Genomic DNA, 23,799 nt, shown 5'->3' with positions numbered 1-23,799 from the left:
ATTCAGTACAGTGATTTAACAACCTCCCCAAAAATCTTTCTACTGTTGAAGCTTTTATTTTTCTCTTTCTTTGCTGCTTTAGCCAGACATTACAGAAAACGCAAACACACACTGTGCAGTAGGTGAGATTGTATGAATTGTGATTTTTGTATCATGTCAATTGAGGGGATGCCAGCTCAACTACAGCAAAAAGACAGGCAGCTGTTGGAGTTAGTATGGAGTGAGGAGAAGAAAAATGAGACTTTTTGCATATATCATTTGAATTCTGCAGTGAACACTGTGAATCTTCAAATGTTAAATGTAAATGACACAGTTTTCAGGAGGGGCGGTCTTTACATCATCAGCCACATGTATGAGAGCCAATGAAAAACCACATTGAGATGCATCTCCAAGTGCACACCGCTATCAAGGTCCATCTGCGTACTGTTACTGTACTGAAATGGGACTAAGGTGATTAGTATTATGGTTTTATGTAGTGGTCTGTAGGTAGTGCAGGGTGACTGGAGAGGAGCACCCCATTTAAAAGACAGACTGATGAGGTGTGATTTAAACATGCCACCATACCCCAGGATATACATTCATAGGCTACTGGTTAGTGGACAATTTTCTTTCAATAACAATTTAAAACATCTGGTACCATTGCAAGTATATGAGCTGCTCTTGATACAGTGCTGTATACCCTCATTCGGCAAATTGTTCCAATTCATTAGCAACCTAGAAAAACGCAATATATATATTTTTTATTTCAATAATGATGATGTATAGTTCAGACCATAACACAGCCTTATATTTTGGTTGTTTTTTAGTTTTTCAGTCTCATTATAAAGCAACATCTTCATTTTTGTATTCAGCGTTGTAGATGATCATCTATTCATATTTGATACTTTAAATTTTTATAGTCAGAAGACTATGTATTTTTAACTTCCTTAGGATTTTTTATTTTTCTTTGTTATGGTCTTAGGAAATCTAATTTAAAGCGAATCGAGACTGAACATCTCTGGTTTATTTTCAGTAGAATATGCACAAGTAATTATTATTCTGAAGATGGTCTTGATAGGTTGCCATTATAGTAAATCATGCCTGATCTGAAGTCCTAACAGTTTGTTTTCAATACCCATAGCTGCCAAAATTTTATATGTAGGCAAATTAAGTGTCTCTTCTGAAAATGGAAACCTGATTCTTTGTAATGTGAGTAATCACTGGATCCTTTAAGCATATGCCTACCATTGTCTTTGACCACCTCCTCACAATTAATCAAACCCTTGTTGCAAATGCATATTGATTACAGTGCTTGGAAGCAGCTAGTCAGAGTTATTTCTTTGTAGTTCAGTGCTGTAGACAGAGCCATATCTGGTATCGGGAAGCAGTAGTTTTTTTTTTACCTACTGCAAGATATAGTTCCTTATGACTTTTTGAGCATATCCTTAAAGGGACTGTGAAATACAGACTTCTCAAATATCAAATGCCAGGTGATATCATTCAATGTCTCGGTGATGGTGTAGCAGACATTATTTTATCATATGTCATGCAGCTGCATTACTGTTCTGTGAACGTATAAAATATATGTGGTCACATCACATTTGGCTGAATTTGGGCACTAATATAATTAAGGCAGTGGACATCAAGAGGGTCATGGTTAAATGGGGCCCACCCATACTCGTATCACATTTTGTCCATCTCTCTCTAATTACTATAAAGCCCTGTTCAGACCTGTTAGTATACATACTATTTCTTCTTTAGTATTACAATTATCATAGATATCTGAATTTACTTTAAAGCTTTTATTTCAAAATTTACAGCAAAAATAACTGATAGCCATTTGCTAAACAAAATAAAAAAATCCTCACATTGAAAACAGACTTGGCATGAGCAACAGTAAAGTTGCCTTCCTTTGAAACTTGCATTTATTGAACCTGCATCTGCCAAGCCATTAAATGGTAACATGCATGCTGGGAGTCAGTCAAATAGCATACAGTGAAGCATTAATTAGCCGCTATGTAAAGGGTGCAATGATTTGAAAAACAATCTTCTATTCATTTTCTAATACGTGCCAAAGGATGTTTTACATCCACCTGAGCTACCCCAACTGAGGCAGATGGGACATGGGTTTAAAATTCATTCTTTGGTTTTAAGATGCTACTGTACTAAGTTGAGTAATAAACATTTTGCCACCATTTTGCCACTGTGGAGTAAAAGAACTTTACTATCTACTTCATAAAACAAAATGTAGCTTTTGTAACAGTACGCAATGTGTATTTCACTCGCAACTTGTTTTCTTGACTCTCACTGCTGACTGGAATAAAGTTTAATTTACACTTCAGCCTACATTACTTGTATTGCTTTCACTTTTGGGGAGGAGACTGTCGAGAAACAATTGGTCTTTGAACTTCCTTGCAGAAAGTAATTAAATGAATTTATTGAAACTGTTATCTTTTTTGTACCGAAACACCAGCAATAACATATCAATGGGCTGCTGTGCAAATCCTGAAAAATAAATAGAACCATGACATTTTCTGCCCTAGTTAATATTTTGATAGCATTAGCAATCCAATTCCAAGTCTTGCAGTGGAATTTAAACTACTGTAGTTGGTTTGTTGATTGCTGATTGCCACAATGGTGCTTCGGCTAAGGCCAAACAGTAAGCAAATTATGCAAGCAGAATCCACTGCTAAGCATAAATTCTGCAGACTGGTTTGGGAAATGTCTTACTTCATTAATAGTTTTTCAAAAAAATAAATAAATAAAATAAAATCGCTGCTCAAATTAATTTTACAACTCTAGTACAGTACCCCTGCACTTTTTCAAAAGCTGGACTAAGCTGTTCAGTATGAATGTTTATCTTTCTACTGTTGAAGCTTTTATTTTTCTCTTTCTTTGCTGCTTTAGCCAGACATTACAGAAAACGCAAACACACACTGTGCAGTAGGTGAGATTGTATGAATTGTGATTTTTGTATCATGCTAGTTGAGGGGATGCCAGCTCAACTACAGCCAAAAGACAGGCAGCTGTTGGAGTTAGTATGGAGTGAGGAGAAGAAAAATGAGACTTTTTGCATATATCATTTGAATTCTGCAGTGAACACTGTGAATCTTCAAATGTTAAATGTAAATGACACAGTTTTCAGGAGGGGCGGTCTTTACATCATCAGCCACATGTATGAGAGCCAATGAAAAACCACATTGAGATGCATCTCCAAGTGCACACCGCTATCAAGGTCCATCTGCGTACTGTTACTGTACTGAAATGGGACTAAGGTGATTAGTATTATGGTTTTATGTAGTGGTCTGTAGGTAGTGCAGGGTGACTGGAGAGGAGCACCCCATTTAAAAGACAGACTGATGAGGTGTGATTTAAACATGCCACCATACCCCAGGATATACATTCATAGGCTACTGGTTAGTGGACAATTTTCTTTCAATAACAATTTAAAACATCTGGTACCATTGCAAGTATATGAGCTGCTCTTGATACAGTGCTGTATACCCTCATTCGGCAAATTGTTCCAATTCATTAGCAACCTAGAAAAACGCAATATATATATTTTTTATTTCAATAATGATGATGTATAGTTCAGACCATAACACAGCCTTATATTTTGGTTGTTTTTTAGTTTTTCAGTCTCATTATAAAGCAACATCTTCATTTTTGTATTCAGCGTTGTAGATGATCATCTATTCATATTTGATACTTTAAATTTTTATAGTCAGAAGACTATGTATTTTTAACTTCCTTAGGATTTTTTATTTTTCTTTGTTATGGTCTTAGGAAATCTAATTTAAAGCGAATCGAGACTGAACATCTCTGGTTTATTTTCAGTAGAATATGCACAAGTAATTATTATTCTGAAGATGGTCTTGATAGGTTGCCATTATAGTAAATCATGCCTGATCTGAAGTCCTAACAGTTTGTTTTCAATACCCATAGCTGCCAAAATTTTATATGTAGGCAAATTGTGTCTCTTCTGAAAATGGAAACCTGATTCTTTGTAATGTAATGTGAGTAATCATTGGATCCTTTAAGCATATGCCTACCATTGTCTTTGACCACCTCCTCACAATTAATTAAACCCTTGTTGCAAATGCATATTGATTACAGTGCTTGGAAGCAGCTAGTCAGAGTTATTTCTTTGTAGTTCAGTGCTGTAGACAGAGCCATATCTGGTATAGGGAAGCAGTAGTTTTTTTTTTACCTACTGCAAGATAGTTCCTTATGAGAATGCAAATTTTTTGAGCATATCCTTAAAGGGACTGTGAAATACAGACTTCTCAAATATCAAATGCCAGGTGATATCATTCAATGTCTCTGTGATGGAGACATTATTTTATCACATGTCATGCAACTGCATTACTGTTCTGTGAACATATAAAATATATGTGGTCACATCACATTTGGCTGAATTTGGGCACTAATATAATTAAGGCAGTGGACATCAAGAGGGTCATGGTTAAATGGGGCCCACCCTTACTCGTATCACATTTTGTCCATCTCTCTCTAATTACTATAAAGCCCTGTTCAGACCTGTTAGTATACATATTATTTATTCTTTAGTATTACAATTATCATAGATATCTGAATTTACTTTAAAGCTTTTATTTCAAAATTTACAGCAAAAATAACTGATAGCCATTTGCTAAACGAAATAAAAAAATCCTCACATTGAAAACAGACTTGGCCTTCCTTTGAAAACTTGCATTTATTGAACCTGCATCTGCCAAGCCATTAAATGGTAACATGCATGCTGGGAGTTAGTCAAATAGCATACAGTGAAGCATTAATTAGCCGCTATGTAAAGGGTGCAATGATTTGAAAAACAATCTTCTATTAATTTTCTAATACGTGCCAAAGGATGTTTTACATCCACCTGAGCTACCCCAACTGAGGCAGATGGGACATGGGTTTAAAATTCATTCTTTGGTTTTAAGATGCTACTGTACTAAGTTGAGTAATAAACATTTTGCCACTGTGGAGTAAAAGAACTTTACTATCTACTTCATAAAACAAAATGTAGCTTTTGTAACGGTACGCAATGTGTATTTCACTCACAACTTGTTTTCTTGACTCTCACTGCTGACTGGAATAAAGTTTAGTTTACACTTCAGCCTACATTACTTGTATTGCTTTTACTTTTGGGGAGGAGACTGTCAAGAAACAATTGGTCTTTGAACTTCCTTGCAGAAAGTAATTAAATGAATTTATTGAAACTTGTTATCTTTTTTGTACCGAAACACCAGCAATAACATATCAATGGGCTGCTGTGCAAATCCTGAAAAATAAATAGAACCATGACATTTTCTGCCCTAGTTAATATTTTGGTAGCATTAGCAATCCAATTCCAAGTCTTGCAGTGGAATTTAAACTACTGTAGTTGGTTTGTTGATTGCTGATTGCCACAATGGTGCTTCGGCTAAGGCCAAACAGTAAGCAAATTATGCAAGCAGAATCCACTGCTAAGCATAAATTCTGCAGACTGGTTTGGGAAATGTCTTACTTCATTAATAGTTTTACAAAAAAATAAATAAATAAAATAAAATCGCTGCTCAAATTAAGTTTACAACTCTAGTACAGTACCCCTGCACTTTTTCAAAAGCTGGACTAAGCTGTTCAGTATGAATGTTCACATTTAAAATGGATAAACAATCCATGAAGTCCCAAGGTAAAAAGGGAAACTAATACACAGAATAATGTCAATCAACATTGTCCTGCCTATGTAATAGGTAAATGGAGTATTCTGCAAATGGTCTATATTTAGTATGCACAAACAGACAGCATGCAGTTTTTCAATACTTTGTTACTCATCACTTTAGTAAACCTCAGAACTGCCTTCAGCACTAAAAACCTCAAGCAAACGTTCTTGTTTCCATATGCAACTGCCTTTTGCTGAACATAACTCCTGTCTGCACGTTGTTCCAGTTTGTGTACAAGTGCACACCGTCAATTAACTACATCACATTTCCCTAACCCAGTACAAAGCATATCTCTGGGTATATGCAGGGTAATAAAACCCCAGTGATTACATTAACAAGGCAAACAGTTGAGAAATTTGAACTGAGTAGCAGTTAATTATCTGTCAGTAACATTCCCATGCATCTGACCACAATGGCATTAAAAGATACTTGCTCATCTGTCCCTTAAATTCAGACTTCCAAAGTGTATTTCCCTCTGTAAATGTTTTATACCAATTACATTTTAATTGCTAGCTAGAGTTCTGACATTCTGTTCTTATGCAGCTAGCTGTACAGCCCAGAAACTCCTCCTATTGAGATTTTAACCCATATACTTAATAGTTGGCGAACTGTCAACAGAAATGGAGTACAGTAATCCAAACCTTGGTAACACCTTCTCATTAACAGGCTTTGGGGGAAAAAATGAAAGTCATGTCTCCAACACTGGCTATTATCCACAGCGTAAACTGCATTGCTACAACCTTGGTGGGATGCTACTGACATACTTTTTAGTAGAACTAAACTACAGATTAAACGTTAATACAGTCAAAGTGTATCTTTGGTTTTCTTATAGTAAAATATGCAATGGGTACCATACATATTTGGCTTAGTTTGAAATGCATCCAGATATTAACTGTTTTCTGTACAACTTTTTACACTTGAAGTGCTTTTGCATAAACTGCAAACCTTGACCCAGAAAAGTCTCCTGGATCTCTCCACTCTCCCAGTTAAGAAATAAATGGGTGACTGTATTTTTAAGTATCCGTCAAAATTTATACACCCTACTTTTAAGATATAATTTCAACCTGTATAAACAATTTTTTGATGTTACTGACATTTTCACTGATAGTTTTAGCAAAGAAGTATCTAGATTACAATAAAATGTACATTATTTTTAGACAGGGTGATTAATGTTTGGTATTGGTCACGACTCTTTTGTTAGTAAAAAAGTACAACTGTCAGACAAGGCAGGAAAAAAACATTCACAAGCTCCTGGATGAATAAGAACAAATGTCTGCACAACCACAAAACACTCACACCCCACTTCCATAACAAGAAGTAAATTTCCAAAGATGGGATAGGACAACAAAAATTAGTGCAGCATATTAGAAATAACAATATAATATTCCTTGTGTTGCATTCCATTTACCTCTGGAATTTTAAAATGAGACTACTGTTAAAACTATGGTCAATATTGCCACACCTAAAACCAGGAACTATTTCTGATCCAATTATTCCATAAGAAAAGTCAGACGTCCAGTCATTAATAAGAAAAACTACTCCATGAAAAAACTGTGTTTTTCTCTCTCTCACCTCGCACACAATTTAGTATATCATGTTCTGCTGTGTGAATGAACTTCAGTAATTAATATGGAACCATGGGGCCCCATATAGTACATATTACATTGTATAATTAGGCAGCATACCATAATTGCAAGATCATTACTACATTTTTATTTGGCAGACAATATACTAATTATTTTGAAGCAAAATGAAGGGTAGGCGAGGGCTCCACTTCTCTACCCTTAATATACCAGTCAGTAATATGGGAATTCTGAATGATGAGAACTTTCAAACCACCCAGTGACATACATCTCAACCTCTTAGACCAAGAATTTGGGACAAAGCCAAACATAATGGGGGAAGATGAAGTCCCCAAATCAGGGACAGGTTTAACATATTGCTCTAATATACTTAGAAAGTTATTAGAATAACCAGTTTTTTTTAGCGTGCATTTTCTGAAAGATATGAAGTTTGAAACTCAAATGTCTGTCATTGTTTAGTGACTTTAGTAATTATAAATTGCCAGAAAAAAAAACACAAATGGTATGGTAAGCATATCAAAACTGTGAGACAAAAATCTAGACATTTAGCAAAATTCTGGGCATTTTGAGAAGTATGCACAATCCCATTGAATGAACACAAGACTGCACCTTGCACATACTGCAAGCTTGACTCACCTTTATTATTCCTCCATTAAGAAAAACACTGTAATCACACACTTCTTGTCAAGCCTGCCATCACCATGAGTACTCTACAGTCCCACAATCAAAATGGATAAGCCACTAGCAAAAGTTTACAATCCAACATATATGGAATACATCAACATGCATGGTTTGAGAAAAATAATTCTGAAATGAGAACTACTAGTATTATTGATTGAATCCTCAGTGATGTACCGTATGTTAACCATCTTAAATTGTAAAGATGAAGGCAAAGCCGAAAATCTTTGAATGTTGTACAAGATCAGGGAAGAATGATGGAAGGTCCTACAGGAGAGAACACAACACTCACACACACATGCATCCTCGCGCACATGCATAATCTCTGATACGCATTTATATTCGCACACCTGCTCACATACACATACAAATACACAGTGAATGTGATAAGTACTTACCTGAACCACTGCTTTCTCTATGGCACTGCATGGCACTGGCTTTTCCAAAAGACCGCATTGGTGTTAAATTCTTGGCTTGTCCTCTATTGGTAGTCTTTGGATGTGACAAGCTCCAGGAAGTCACAGCTGAAAAGAGTCTGGACCTGTTCAACTACCCAGGTACCAAATAGTAAATAAATAGACTCCTTCTGCAGTCTGTCTCGTTATAACATTTTTTTTTAATTCCTTATGCTTCATTAAGTACCATACCCAAAAATTAGCTAACCTAATTCGACATTCTGATTCTTTAGCCTCCATACCATTTCATAAACCACCTTCTTTCCCAACTGTAATAATTTTTCATCATTTTCAAACACTTGTAAACAAAACTGTGTGCGCACATCCACTTCATTTATAATGTAGTTGGTCCCTGTATTGTTTTTATTGTCATTTCTAATGGTTAGGAGATGTTTTATAATTATAAGTCTAAATTGCCTAGATTTTTTCCAACTTGGGAAGCCTCATATTTCCAAGGACCCACATATACCGTATTATCTGTGTGGTATTTAGCATGGTGTCTAGCTGAATAAGTTGTCCCTGTCTCGGGTGTATGAAATAAGTATTACAAAAAGTTATCTATGTGTAAAATTATCTCTATATTTATACCTTCCATCATTTCATTGTTTTGTCCACTTGGATGCATCCCATGTAAATTATAGGTTCAGAAACAGTTGGGTAATTCTAATGGTGAGCTCAAATTTCAAGTTATTTGGGGAAGAACCCATTTTATCAACAAGAGAGGTAAAATATAAAAAAAAAATAGCCTGGAGGCAAAACATGTAGTCAAATATACTAAAGTAAAGGTTACTTTTTAGTTGTAACAACTGTAAACAGTGTAACAGTCCTTTCTTTTTTGGTAAATACAAACAGAAGTTATGTATGCACCCCCAAAATATTTTATTTGTAATTCAACTTTTTGTTGTAAATGTGGCTAGTTGTACAATTTCTGAAGAATTTTGCTTGGGATGTACCTCAAGAAAACTCAGCACTTCCATTTGTGAACATATTTACACTATAATGAAGCATAATATTAAGAATGTATTATATAAAAACAATTTAATTTGTATCACTTTTAAGAGGTTTTATTTTATGTTTTGGTTTGTGCAGATTTAGATTTGGGGGACTTGGGAGAATTTATTAGACTTGATGGTGGGGCATGGGTCTGGAAGAACATATTTGACCAGATGGAGTGTATTTGGCAAGCGAGTCTGAGTACCTCAGTCTTCCTAGGATAGAATAAACATTTAGTGAGTATTCTTAAATAAAGAAGGCTGAGAGAAAATTTGAAATCTTAGATGACTTGGAGTTATTTAAGATTGTTAATAATAATGACTTTTATTCTGAGAAAATCATATGATAAAATCACTCACTGCTGTTTTAATATTGTATGTTTCAGACTTCCATCTGCAGCAAACCTTTTTTTATTTTTAGGTTTTAGTATTTTTGCAGTATCTTAAATTTAGAAAGTGATTCAGACATGTTCAAGTGAATATATTTAAAATGCTGTTTACCTACTATGAGCCCAGGTTTTCTTCAATATATTTCAATGTAAATAAATATGGGGCGTCAGGAGACGTGTCGTATGAGGAGCACTTTGTAATGAGCTGTTGTAGCTGACCTTGTATTTTTCCTTTGCTGCTCTTCATTTTGTAATACAAAGTGCTGCTTGGAGTATAAGATATGTTTAGTTAATATATAGTATACCCATTTTCTCCTACATTACAACAGAACATTCTTAATCTTTGGATTTATACTCCTTTTTCATGAGAACCAGTGATGCCCCCAAACATTCATAAGTATCCCCCCAACATGCACACTCACACACATACATGCACCCTGACAGGCATTCAAACACACTGGCACTGGTTTCTTACTACTTTTGCAGTAAAACATGTGGTATGCTGCGATTATATTTCATTAGCAGTCTGACCCCTCATTTCTTATAGCATTACATGTGACAGATTGATCAACCATGACTGCCCCCCCCCCCACACACACACACACACATACCTCTTAATCATTCACTTTGAGTCTGGAACAAAGGCATAATTTAAGGACACTTCTAAAATACTTGTACTACTCAGAACATTCATAGAATAACAAGGTTTGCATCAGCATGCACATAAAAAATTAATTGTGAAATGAGATTTGCATTTGCATGCATGTTAAGAAGACAAAAAAATGTTTACTTGCAATGCCTGGAATTATTTGCTTATTTTAGTCATTACTGTTCTGTCACAAAGGTAGAAATTTTAGGAGTAACTGATCAAAATCTAAGTCCTAATCAGCATTATAGATTTTGAAGTATACAAGCTACAGTGCTACATTCCCATGTTGGAAATGTACTATTCAGTAAAAATAGAAAAAAAAACGCACTTTCAAAAGGTTAAATAAAGCTTTACCTTTTCTAAAAGTTTTTATTTCTCCAAGAGCTATAGTTCTTTAAAAGATGTTGAAAATTGCTCTGCTGAACTAAAGTGTCTTTTAAAGGAAATAAAATTCTGAAGTTCTGGGATGTGGCTGCTTTCACTGAACGACTATTGATCTCTTTGCCTTTCTGTCTTTCAGGTAGTTTTTATCAGCTGTGGACATTATGAAAAAGTTATTTCGTAAACAAGAAGCAGTAATTTTGATCATTATGGGAACATTGGCCATTCTCATTGTAGTGAATGACAAAAATAACAATAGCATGACTTCAGGAACACAGCAGGACCCGGACAAAAATCTACCTTTGAAGCAAACACACAGACCACTGCATATGTGGTGGAAAAGAAACAGTTGCAGTCTCAATGCAATGAATAACAATCTTCCAGGTTTCTCTGATCTTCCAGACCACATAAAGGACTTTCTCAGGTATAGGCACTGCAAGCATTTTCAGATCCTTCAAGATATTCCCAATAAGTGCGTTAGTCCTGAACAGTCAAAGGAGATTTTCCTCCTCCTTGTCATCAAGTCATCGCCTGAAAACTATGAACGACGAGAGGTTATCCGTAAGACTTGGGGGCAAGAGAGGACATATGAAGGAGTGCAGGTACATCGGCTATTCATATCAGGGGTGAATTCCAATAGGATGAGTGCTAAGAAATCCAACCAGATAATTCAACTTGAAAATCAGCAGTATCAGGACATCCTCCAGTGGGATTTCCACGATACTTTCTTCAACTTGTCATTAAAGCAGGTTCTGTTTTTTAAGTGGAAGGAAAAGAACTGTCCAGGAGTGAAATTCCTCCTTAATGGGGATGATGATGTGTTTGTTAACACTGAAAATGTAGTGCATTATCTGAAAGGATTCAGGAGTGACAGACATCTGTTTGTTGGGACTCTCATCATGAATGTAGGACCAATCCGTGCAAAGTGGAGCAAGTATTATGTGCCAGAGCAGGTGACCACATTAAACTCTTATCCACCCTATTGTGGGGGTGGAGGTTTCCTGATGTCAGACTTCACTGCAAAAGCAATATATAATGCATCATTAAACCTTATGTTGTTTCCAATTGATGATGTTTACATTGGGATGTGTCTACAAAAAGCTGGACTTTTCCCCTCTTCACATATGGGCATCCGGACTGCAGGGGTACATGCGCCCTCTGAAAACACTGATACATTTGATCCTTGCTTTTACCAAGAGCTCCTACTTGTGCATCGTTTTGCCCCCTATGAGATGGTGCTGATGTGGCAGGCTATCCATGATGCAACCCTCAAATGTGGGGCTTCAGCACCAAAGTAGACCTCTAGCAATAGCACTACTGATCTGTTTTAATAATTTTCTTCTTTTTCCTATAAAAACTTTGCATTGAAAGAACCATGGTTTTCCTCCTTATAAATGTAAACAGATTGTTGAAGAAATTACCAGTTTTGAGTACCTCACAGTCTCTGAATATGATGCAGTAACTCTTGTGGCCTCGCTGAATAGTAAGCTGATGTCTGGAATCGTAGTCTTAGTAACAAAGGCTAAAGTTGACACACTGACATGCCATTTTTTTAACAAACAATACATGTGCTAAAAAACTGTCCAATAAAGCCATACATTACACTACTATATTAAGATGTTAAGATATAGAAACAATAATCTTAGCTAGTACTGAAGAACAAACTTGTATATAAAATATGGATTTGGAGATCTCTGTGCTTTGTTTTTGATAAATATTTAACTGATTTAAAGACTTGGGGAATTTTAAGTGAAATGTCCTTTCCTATCACAGGTGTGAATTAATAGTAGCCTAACTAAAGACAGTCCATGTCTATATGGTGGGCTATCAAACAGCCATCTATGGAATAAAGGGAAGACTCTAGCTGCTTAAAGCTTCCATGTTTTATTTTTTTTAATAACGTAAGAAGCTAAACTCAATTTTTTACCTCTGGTGTTGGCACAGAGCACAGACACTCATTCAAAAGTTAGTAAGTGTTAATTCCATTATAATGACACAATGCATACCTTAGATATATAGCAGTGTGTTGAGATAAGAAGCTGGATCTATATTCTAAAATTAAATGAGCTAACAAGCTTTTCACATTTATGATTAATTCCATGAAGTTTTGTATATTTCTAGCATTTTCTTTCAAGCAGTGTTTTTAAGTGATTCACATATCCTGAAAAAATGCTTAATGTTGTGTAGGAAGGTACATGTGGTGTGTGTGTGTGCGTGCGTGCGCACGTGCATTTGCTTGTGTACATCTATGCATAGGGTTTACATGGTTAAGATCTGACATGTCCAGCTGCAAACCATGTTGTATAAAGTGCACCTGATGACAACTAATTAAAATAATTTAGATCTTTCTTATTTATTCAGATGTCTCCAGAACAAGGTACTTAAATATGACCAGGCAATTTAAATAAGTTCTATAAAAGTCATATAACATGCAAAGAGCTACTCGGTTAAGAACTTGAATTAAAGTTCTTTTCAGCTTAAGTGTAATTTTATCAGTGACTAAAATGTGAACATCTCTTAATATATTAAAAATTCATTTGTGTAAGAAATCACACAAAAAGATTAAATAAACCTAAAGAATGAAAGAACTGACAGGTACTAATGATTCACATTATTTAAGGTCTTTAAACATTAAATGCTTGGTGAAATTATCTGCTTACTCAAACCTGTTGGTGGTGATCTGCTTTCAGTGGTAACTGCCAATCAAGTCCTGCTACCTCTAGCCAGCTATTGTAATTTCCCTCACCGTGGCATCCATCTGCACATGTTCCACTGCAGAAAAATCAAATAATCTCAGATGAGCAAAAACTTTACTGGGCTTGGATAGGGCATTGCTGCTACTTTTGTTCCTGATAGTATATAGGTGCCTCTGTATGTGTATATATTGTTTTTTTAGACAGCTTCTAGTTGTTTTCCCAAAATAAAATGTCACAAGTTGTGCACCAAGCTACACTTAATTTTAGAAGACTTTTCTATGTCTAATGAGTCTTTATACTCCATAAACATCATTTAGATGGAGCAGGTTCAAGAAAAGGCCCTGTGCAGAGCTCTCTTAAACACAAACTTTAGTGTTAGACCTACAACCTTAAAAAGCTTTTGAGTTGCCCAACATGATTCCAGTTTTCACTCCTTGCTTTCTTGATTGTCTTTTCAGCCACTGAGTAAGTCAACACAAATGCAGAGCTAGCACTGAAACCGATAGTATTATTACTCTCCTCAGGTTGAGTGTTATTTTTGTAAGCCTGCCATGTGGTTAAATAGGTAGAAATCCAGAGTTCTCTCTTGTCTTAATTGTGCTGCTCTTTCCAGCAGTGTTTTGTTATAATCTCTCTCAATGAACGTAACATCCAGTCTCTCCACTTCTGAAAACCAAACCTCATCTACAGAGATGTGTCAGAAAGAGCCTCTTCCCTTGGTTGGTATTGCTACCAGAATACGTACAGCCACAGAGTGTCTGGAAGCAAGGCCATTCTGTGCATCCCTCTGGCTACAGTAACAGAATGTGGTGTGTTTGGTGGTGACATATTAACTCCCAAGTTAGATTTGCATTTTCCACAGTGAGTAGCTATACTACAAACCATGTGTAAGGAACAACCTCATTTTTTACTCATTGGGTCCATTGGGAATAGGGTTGCCTGAGAGGTTGTTTATATACCTTTCCTGCGGTGCTGCTACACCTTGAGGTACCACATCAAGGAACAGTGGAGTAGAAGTGGGTAAGTGGTAGTGGCACAGTTCTGGTACTCTGTTTCTGCCAGTACTTCAAGTGTGGGGGCAGTATTTGAAATATTTACTCCTGTCCCCATATTCAGAGGATCAAAATGAATGAAATTTACTTTAAATAAGTAATAGTTAAGTGTTGTGCTGCTGTCACTTCCAGCATAAGTATTCCTATAGCCACAGGGAAGAAGTCTAGGGAAAAGTATTTACAAATTATATCAGCTCTCTGAAACAGTGTGCTTTTAATAAATATTTAAATAGTTCTGTCTTTCTCTCTCTCTAAGAAGTGGAACTTCTGGGCATAAAGGCTTTGTGAAAAGATGTATGTCTGTTTCATAGCTCCAGGGTCTGGGCTTCGGTCCTGGCGTGTGGTCACTGTGTAAAGTGTGCATAATGTCATGCCTAAAAAGGTTCCAAAGAGCAGCAAGCTCACTTGATTAACATATGATAAATAAACTGTAATCAAGAGAATTAGTCCAAGTATAGCACCTGCACCACCCAGCCCCATCTCTATTTCTGTCAGTTACAGACATATTGGAACCCATCCAATGATGAAATTTTCCCATGGGCCCTATCACCATGTCCTTGGATACCACCACCCTGTGTGTAATATATTTATTTTTGGCTGTTCCTGTCCATCTTCCAACCTTATCCTGTTTGTCTTCGCACGCTGTATTCCACTTTAACCTTATCCTTTCTACTTCTGCAAACTGTACATGCCAGACTGGGCATTATTCCTCATGGCCTACATCCTTCATTCTTCTCATCACTTTAATAACCCTTTAATTGTACAGCATGCTCTCCAACAGCCTGTGCTCCTTTTTTCTGCAAGCCTGCCAATATACCAGATATGGCTCTACCTGTGCACACACAATTAAAAGGATAATGGTCATTATTTGTCTGTCTGGTTCCTTTAGCCACACAGGCCAACATCATGTAAGCCCTCAGCATTCCACTGCACTTTGTGCGGTGTGATTTTGTTTGCAGTGAACACTACCTCCAGTTCCTTTTTCTCATCTGTTCTCACTGGATTTGAGAAATCATTCAAGTCTATGCACATGCAAATGTTATGTAAAGGCAGGAATCGTATTAATTGAAAAAAAAAATCATGATTCAGGATTTCAACCTTTTCTGTGAAACTGGTTGCTAATGTCCAGCATACTAGGAATAAGGGTTTAATGTCCTTTGCAGTAGCATACTCTTGCAGAAAGTGCATCATACTTTGCAATGCAATAGTTTTGAAGCTGGAATGTTTCACTGAAAACTTGAAAATAATGCACGGAACTTTTATACTTAATATTGGTTATTGTGTTTGAAGAAATTCTGCTAGGGAAGTATTTATTGGTGAGATGCTCATTTGGGTAAAACCATCCTGCAAAAATCTGCTTTTATATGCCACAATAAAAAGTGTAAAGACTAATTAAAGAGCATTTATCACAGTAAATCTATCCATTTATTTGTGACGTACTTTCCAGTGTAAACTTTGTTTATTGTTGTACATGTAAAATTTTATGAAACCTGAATAAAAATTTGCAAAATAAAGATATTTATAAAAAATACATCTGGTATTGTGCCTTTAAAATACCAATAAGGTGATATTCTATAAAGTCATCATTAATGTGTCTCAATGAATATTGCACTTAGCTTATGATGATATCCAGTCAAGCAGCAGCTGATATTAATATTGACCAAGAAACTCACCTAGATCCAAATAAATTGTCAGCAACAAAATATTTAAAAAAATGTATGATTTATGCTACTGCTGTAGTAATACATGCAGCTCTTGTGCATGTAGTCACTGTATCTCCACACCTTTTCATGACCTAGTTCTTCTAGGTCAGTCTTTAAGTTTAAACATGCAAAGTTCTTATTCTAAAGGGAAACAATGCATTACTCTGCATACTTCCTCGAACAGCATTTTGATAAAACACTTGAGCATCTGTTAGGTTCTAAAAAATCAAGTAACACACTATGTGGTTGTGACAGGAACCCAAGTGATCAATTTGGAGGATAGACTGACCTGAAGGTTGTGAGTCAAAGTCAAAACAAATTGTATTGTCATTCAGATCAACAAATGCAATGTATCACTGGATGAAATTTCATTACTTCAGACTCATGTGCATTGAAAACAGTTTTCACAAGAGAGTGAAGGAAGCATATAACAGAAGAAATACTAGACAGTACACATATAAATAAACACACAGATAACTTAGCCACCACCATTTTTAAGATAGGATAGCAGCATAGCATAAATGGCAGTTCCTGTAATTGTGCAAGTAATAATTTAGTTCAGATTGCATAACTTAGATAAATATAATAATTTAATTCTATGACAGTAAAAACAATTCTCTTGCACTTGCGTTGCACTCACAAACTGAGGGAGTGTGGACATTAAGGTTAGTTGTTCAACAGTCTGATCACTTGTGGAAAGAAACTATTCCTGAATCTTGATGTTCTACATCTGATGCTTCTGTATCGTGACCTACTGATACTATTGTATTGTGAGGAAGAGATGTTTAAAGTCAACAGCTTTCAAGCTCAGAGAATGTTCCTGCAAAGCACAACGGCTGAATAGATTTATTAAAATGGCTCTGACAGAAACCACCACCTCTGTCAACCGACATTCTGAAACTGAGAAAAACGGCAGGTTTTATTAAAGTTATAAACTTGGTTAGAGAAGGCTGTTACAACTGACTTAAGCCAAATATACAGCATGCATGCATGTCAATTACATTCTTTGTTTAAGACGGATATAGTCATTAACTGACAATATATACATTGGAGGAAGGTGTATGTGTGTGTTTAGACAGTGATCCTGACAGTAATGAACATTTGGTAGAACTGATCAGGAAAATTCAAAATGTTTCTCTTCTTAATAGGACCAAGTTCATTTTATTGAAAACAAAATTATGTTGATAAAGGTACAGCATTTCTTACTGACAATAGTTCTAATTCATGTTTTTGTGATCATAATCACTTGCCATACCTCTTACCTCCTTTGATCAAGAATTTTGGGCAAAGCCAAAAATAATAGGTGGACAAAGGCTCAAAATCAGGGACTTTTTTTAAATATTACTCTAATTCACTTAAGGTACTGGACAACAGCTTTTGCATTAATGCGCATTTTCAGAATAAGAAGAATTATGAAGCTCTAATGTCCGACATTATTTACTGGCTGGTAATCATCATTTATTTACCAGAAAATCAAAAAAAAATTAGGGATGGAGCAAAAATATGAGTCAAAATTATGGATGTTCTGCAAATTTTTTGATAGTAGAGAGGTATGTCATTTGGGGGCTCTTTTACAGGAAGTGTAGTGGATCCCTTTTGGAAATGTAGCTCTATAAACTGAGAGTCTCATAAATGAAAAAAAATGTATGATAGCAAATCAAAAACAGTAGTAGGCTAACTGCCTTTACAGTCCATTTTAAGCCAAACCAGTTATAACATTTGAGAATCCAATCCTGCACCTTATGTCTGTAAGGTAAACATATTAACCATTATGCCAGCCACAAATCCTATAGTAGCAAAGCAGTTATTGTTGGGCAGCTTTGTCCCCTGCACTCTCAAAGTGTGGCGCTATGCCTCCACACCCTCTCTGCTTACATCAACAAACACTGACTGTTGGACCTTGAATTAGGATAGTTTGTATTTCCCCACAGTTGCATATTGCCTTGCTCTTTTGAGGATCATCACTCTACAGGTAGTGCACTCATCTTTGGTGCAGAAAGCTGTGGATTCTTTTCCATATCAGGTAGATTTATTGTGGTCACTGCAGTGCAGCATGACTGGGGGGGGGGTTCATTCCTGAGTATGTTGCCCTTCATGTGAGACATTAAACCAAGGTCCCATCTACTTGAGAGTTTGTGATAGCTTGGGTGGATGTAAAAGATCCCATGACACCTATCCAAAAAGGTAGGAAACGTTCCCCTATGCCTGGCTACATTTCCTTTAGTATAAATACCACTTCAGGTCTCTCATGAAAAGAGGCCACTAGTCTGGTCAACTTTTGTGATCCACACTCTTCTACAGCAAGGAGCTGAATCCATTCAGTACCTTGGCAGATCATCCAGGTCTGCACTGTCCTGACTTACTCTGTAAAAACAAAAGGTGAGATGCTTTATGATTATGTGGAAGGAGGTGAATATACAAGTTCTTCCTCAGGAGCACTTCAGCAGAATTTGGGAAAGGCTTTTTTGGTAAATGTTTTGTCAGCAGATAAATCTTGCACTGTGATAAATTACCTATGTTAACCAAAAGCTGCAGTCTGGCTATGGTTTCCTTGTACAGTCTTGTTTAGAAAAATAGTACTGCAGTTATTTTGGCCAAAGTTCTTATCCTTCAGTTACTAGCCTCTTTTTAAGGCTGTCTCTCCCTACCTCTTTTAGTTGGTATTCTGCTTGCGATGCTATCCTACCATTCATGTTTCCTGCTGGAATTGCCTGTATAATGGTATAGTTAAACAAGTACTCCTAAACCAAATAAGAAGCCTCCGTGGCAAAACAATAAAGCCCCGAACAGCCTGGAATTCTTGTCAAGACTTTATTAAGCACAAAAATCAACCATGAACATTCTCAGTACATTTTCATTTAAAACACACTTCATCAGATGCGGGCTGGCCTTAATAGAGCAAGCTGAGGGAACACAGTGACTGGGTCAGCAGCAAGGAAGAAAACTGAACTGTTTTTTAAACGTAAATGTACTGAGAACATTCATGGTTGATTTTTGTGCTTAATAAAGTCTTGAGAAGAATTCCAGGCTGTTCGGGGCTTTATTGTTTTGCCGTGGCTTCTTATCTGTTTTATCGGTACTTGTTTTGAAGCCGTGTGGATTTTACTTTGTTGTAAACAAGTACTCCCCAAAGTAGCAGATCTTTACTGCAGAGCGCTGTAGTAGGTTTCTCACCCTCCTCCAGTTCAAGTATTTTTAGCCAGGCATCTTGTTCTGATTTTTTTTTTTTTTTTTCCTTTGTGAAGTAGAGTATTTAAGGAGATTATTTACATAAGTACAATGTGAATGCTTTTATGAACTGCTGGACTGACCCTACTATCATTAGTTTTGAGGCTGGGGCTTCTGTTGTGTGGAAGATGGGTAGAACTATCAGTCTTATATATAATGCCAACTACAGATTGACTTCTTAAGTAGTTTTCATAGCTGCGGCACTCATTTAAATAAGTTTTTCTGCAGCTGTAGAGGGATCTTCTTTTACCAGACACTAAAGCAGGACTATAACAAGGGAATTCCATTTTGTACTTGAATACTTTTGCTACTGCCCTCCAACCCACCCAGCGTTTAATAAAATGGATGCATCCTTCAAAATGTTGCCACACAAGTATTTAATAAAGTTATACAGAATGTTTAGCTGTTCATTCTATAACAATCTGGACTGCTAATGTAAAAAAATATCTATCTGTAAGTTGTTGGAGGTATTAACTTAAGTGTAGACATAATGAGACATGAAAAAGTGATAATGTTTCTAAATAATGCTCAAGAACGATATTTCTGATATTTTGATGGTTTTAACAGAAGCATGCTAGTTGACAATAAAATCTACATTTTTAGACAGGGTGGTTAATGTTTGGTAATGGTTACTACTCTTATGTTATTAAAAAAGTATAACTGGTATTGATCACTTTTATAGAGGGTGATTAATGTTTGGTATTGGACACTACTCTTATGTTACTTAAAAGTACAACTGATATTGGTTACTTCTCTTATGTTACTAAAAAAGTATAACTGTCAGACAAGGCTAGTAAAAAAACATTAATTTACTACATCCTGGGTGAATAAGAACAAATGTCTGCACAACCACAGAATACGCACATCCCACTTCCATAACCAGTAGTAATTTTCCAAAATGAGATTAACTTCAAGCACACATAACATTGTTTAAAAATTATTTTGTAGCTATTAGTGATATACATTAATGTATTTTAAGTACTGCATGGCTTGTAGAGTAGACTTTGTTTGCATCTCATTTCATCTGTTTTGTCCATACGACTGCAAAGGGTCAAAAAAACAGTTACAAATAAGTAACTCAAACGTTCTGATGATATAAATGAACGTGCTCTTTCTGTTAGCTCCTTTTATCACCCACACACTCCTTAATGGTTGCACAGTTGCAACACTAGCATTGCTGTTAGTCTGAATGTTCTAATTATTAATTCTAATTTTTTTTTGTTTTTTTTTATTTTGCCCAAACCCCTACTGATAGCCCTGCGATTAGGCTTCTCGTTCTGTTGTCGCTCACCCCTGCTCGCCTCCCTTGGGCATTCCCTGCCTTTCTTAACAGCATCTAAACTGGAAGACCTGATGGGACTAGCCAAATTACTGTGACTCTGCAACGTAGTCATTTAGCCAACCTTCCCCTACAAATCCAATATGTGTTTTACCATGTATTGTTTTTAACTCATGTGAAATGGTATGATTTAGTTGTTCCAGTGTTCCTGCGGCATACCACTAGCAGCCTACTGTACTCGTCTCCCCTTTCATCCTTCTTTTCCCTCCCTAACTTTTTTACCTGTTAAACTCGTCCCTTCTATAGCAGTTTCACCACTAGATGGCAGTATACTCCCATACATATACTAACATACCCCAGATAATCCACTCTAATTCCAAACTAGCCTTCCTCTGTCTTGACCATTTCCCCACACTTAGTCCCACACACTTCTCTACTCCCTTAGCTTTAGTAGTACATGCCTACACATTATATACTTTTGTGCAAATCTGTTTTTTGTACTTACCTCTTGACTATTACCAAAACCCCTTGGTTCTGAATGGGTCTGCATTACTGATTTACTTTTCTTGGCTGGCTTCTCTCTTCCTTGGCTCTACCCACTCCGTTCACCCTACAGGCTCACTCTGCTCCCCTACCCTGCCCCATGTTCCCACCCGCGCCTAGCACATCGACCTTTATACCTATCAAACCACTCCCACATAACTGCCAATCAAAACTAACCACTCCCTCCCTCTACTCCCTATCACTGTCTTCAGACTGTTTTCATACACCCACTTCCCCCTGCTTAACTCATCCTTCACCCTCTAACATCCCTGTCTACACACCCACACACTAACTTTTGTATACCTCTCCCATTATTAACTGTCTCTCTTTGACATATCCCTCTCACTTAACTTGCATCTAACACCTATCATGCAAACAAAACCTGCTCATGCTCTACTGTCCTTATTTCAAACCCTTATCCACTTCTACCTACTCTACCTCACTAGTCTCCCACAGTTTCCAGTACTCTCCTCCCCTTCACACAACTTCAATATATGTTAAAAAAGAATCTCCTTCAACAACCCATGTCTCTTCCCACCTCTATAAACATAATGTATCTTTTCTCTTTCAAAGGAAACTCTTCCTTACTCCTTGTAAACCACTTCCCATACCTACCAAGCTAACCTCATTAGGTTCCAATACCCAAATCTATAACTCCATAGAACATGATACCTATCCTTACTCTATTCTAAATTAGTCACCCTCCTCCTCTGCTCTGGAGATATACACCCTAACCCAGGGCCTTCACATAACTCAACTTCCAAAGCAAACTCACATATTTCAGCACCCCCCCCCCCCCACACAAATCTCTTCTCCTTGCTACACTTATGCCAGGAGCCTTTGTAATAAAATACCTGCTTTTCATGCCTGGATCTCCCACAACAAACCTGATATTCTCTCTATCACAAAAACCTGGCTAAAGCCACTTATAAAAGATACTGAAATAACACCCCCAAACTATAAACTCATAAGAAGTGACAGATCCCAAACGAAAGGTGGAGGTGTAGCCTTACTCTTCTCCTTCTTAACAGTGACACCCTATACTAAGCTCATACCCTCATTTGACACTGCTGAGCTAATCCTGACCCTTCTCAAAGTTAACAACAAATCCTTATGCATTGCCTCCCTGTACATACCACCTGGTAACAATATCCCTATTCTGGAAGATATTCTTGCCTGGTTTACTTCCACCATAAACAATGAGACAATAATCTTAGTGATAATCAATCTTCCATTGATTCATCAACCCCTTCTCAAAGCATTAACCTATATCAATTCACTCAGCTAATCAAAACTCCTACTAGACCAAATAAAGATTACACCACAGGTAGCTTCCTTGACTGGATACTAGTCTCCCACCCAAACCGAATTTCTGATAGTAGTACTCTCCTTGACTCCCTTAGTGACAATCTCCCTGCCTACATACACCATTCCCCTTCCTCCTTCAGCACACATTACAATCCACAACATGCAAAACTTCAACTCCCACATCTTCTCTAATGCCTTAAAATAGATAAACTGGAACCCTCTAAGGTCCCTTCCTTTAGACGCCACTGTCTCACACTTCAGTACAGTTTTCATTGATCTACTTAACTGCTTTGCCCCCTGCAGAACCAACAGACTCAAATCCAAAACAGCCCCCTGGCTAAACAAAGATACAAAAGTCCTTATGCATCTCTCAGACAAAACCTGGAAATACTTAAAAAAATTCAAAACTCCCAACTTTCTTGCCGAATACAAACAACTGCGAAATCAAGTAAAAAAAACAAATAGTCATTGACCATAAATCCTATTATCTTAAACTTCAAAATGATCATAAAACCAACCCCAAAAAGTTTTGGAGTAGCACTGCATCAGTACTACCTCCAGACAAAAAAGACAACCTCTGCCCTGACCCCCTCCTAGCTACCCAATTCAACTCCTTTTTCATTAACTCCATAGGCAAACTCACCTCATCTTTCCCTAATAATATCCCCCAACATATCGTAAACCAAGGATTCAACCTTCAATAACTCTGTCCTCCCCTTTCACTCTCAAATCCATTCCTACCCACACTATAAAAAAACTCCTCCTAAAGGTAAAACCTTGTTCTAATGCCCCAGATGACATCCCATCCAACTTTCTCAAACTAACTGCTGGATGGCATAGCCCTTCCCATCAGCATCCTAATAAATTGCTCCATACAGGAATCCTACATACCACACCTCTGGAAAAAAAAAGCCTTCATCATCCCCCTCCACAAAGGAGGTAACAACTTTTCAATCTCCAACTTTTGCCCTTTTTCTATCCTGTCCCCTATCTCCAAGATACTCGAAAAATGTATCCACCTGCAACTTTTACTCTACCTACTTGACAACCAACTATTGACTCCTACACAACATGGGTTTAGATCAGGACATAGCATCACCACTGCCCTCCTTTCCTTCCTCGAAATCATCAACTCTGCTCGTGACTCCAGTAACATAGTTTCTACCCTCCTCATTGACT

General features: G+C 36.8%; 1 protein-coding gene across 1 annotated transcript in view; it reads left to right on the top strand.

Moving 5' to 3' along the window:
* The window catches only part of LOC122787224 (N-acetyllactosaminide beta-1,3-N-acetylglucosaminyltransferase 3-like), a 258,417-nt gene extending 242,327 nt beyond the window's left edge, over nt 1–16,090 (top strand). Inside the window, exon 2 of the mRNA XM_044053822.1 lies at nt 10,951–16,090. Coding sequence (XP_043909757.1) covers nt 10,976–12,109 — 1,134 coding nt within the window. The 5' untranslated portion in view covers nt 10,951–10,975 and the 3' untranslated portion in view covers nt 12,110–16,090. The remainder of the gene's footprint in view (nt 1–10,950) is intronic.
* Nucleotides 16,091–23,799: the final 7,709 nt, after the last annotated feature.

Source organism: Protopterus annectens, chromosome 13.part0, assembly GCF_019279795.1.
Source record: "Protopterus annectens isolate FY-2018-M chromosome 13.part0, PAN1.0, whole genome shotgun sequence".
NCBI lineage: Eukaryota > Metazoa > Chordata > Ceratodontiformes > Protopteridae > Protopterus > Protopterus annectens.
Note: the sequence above shows the minus strand (reverse complement) of the source record. Positions and strands in the feature narration are given on the sequence as shown.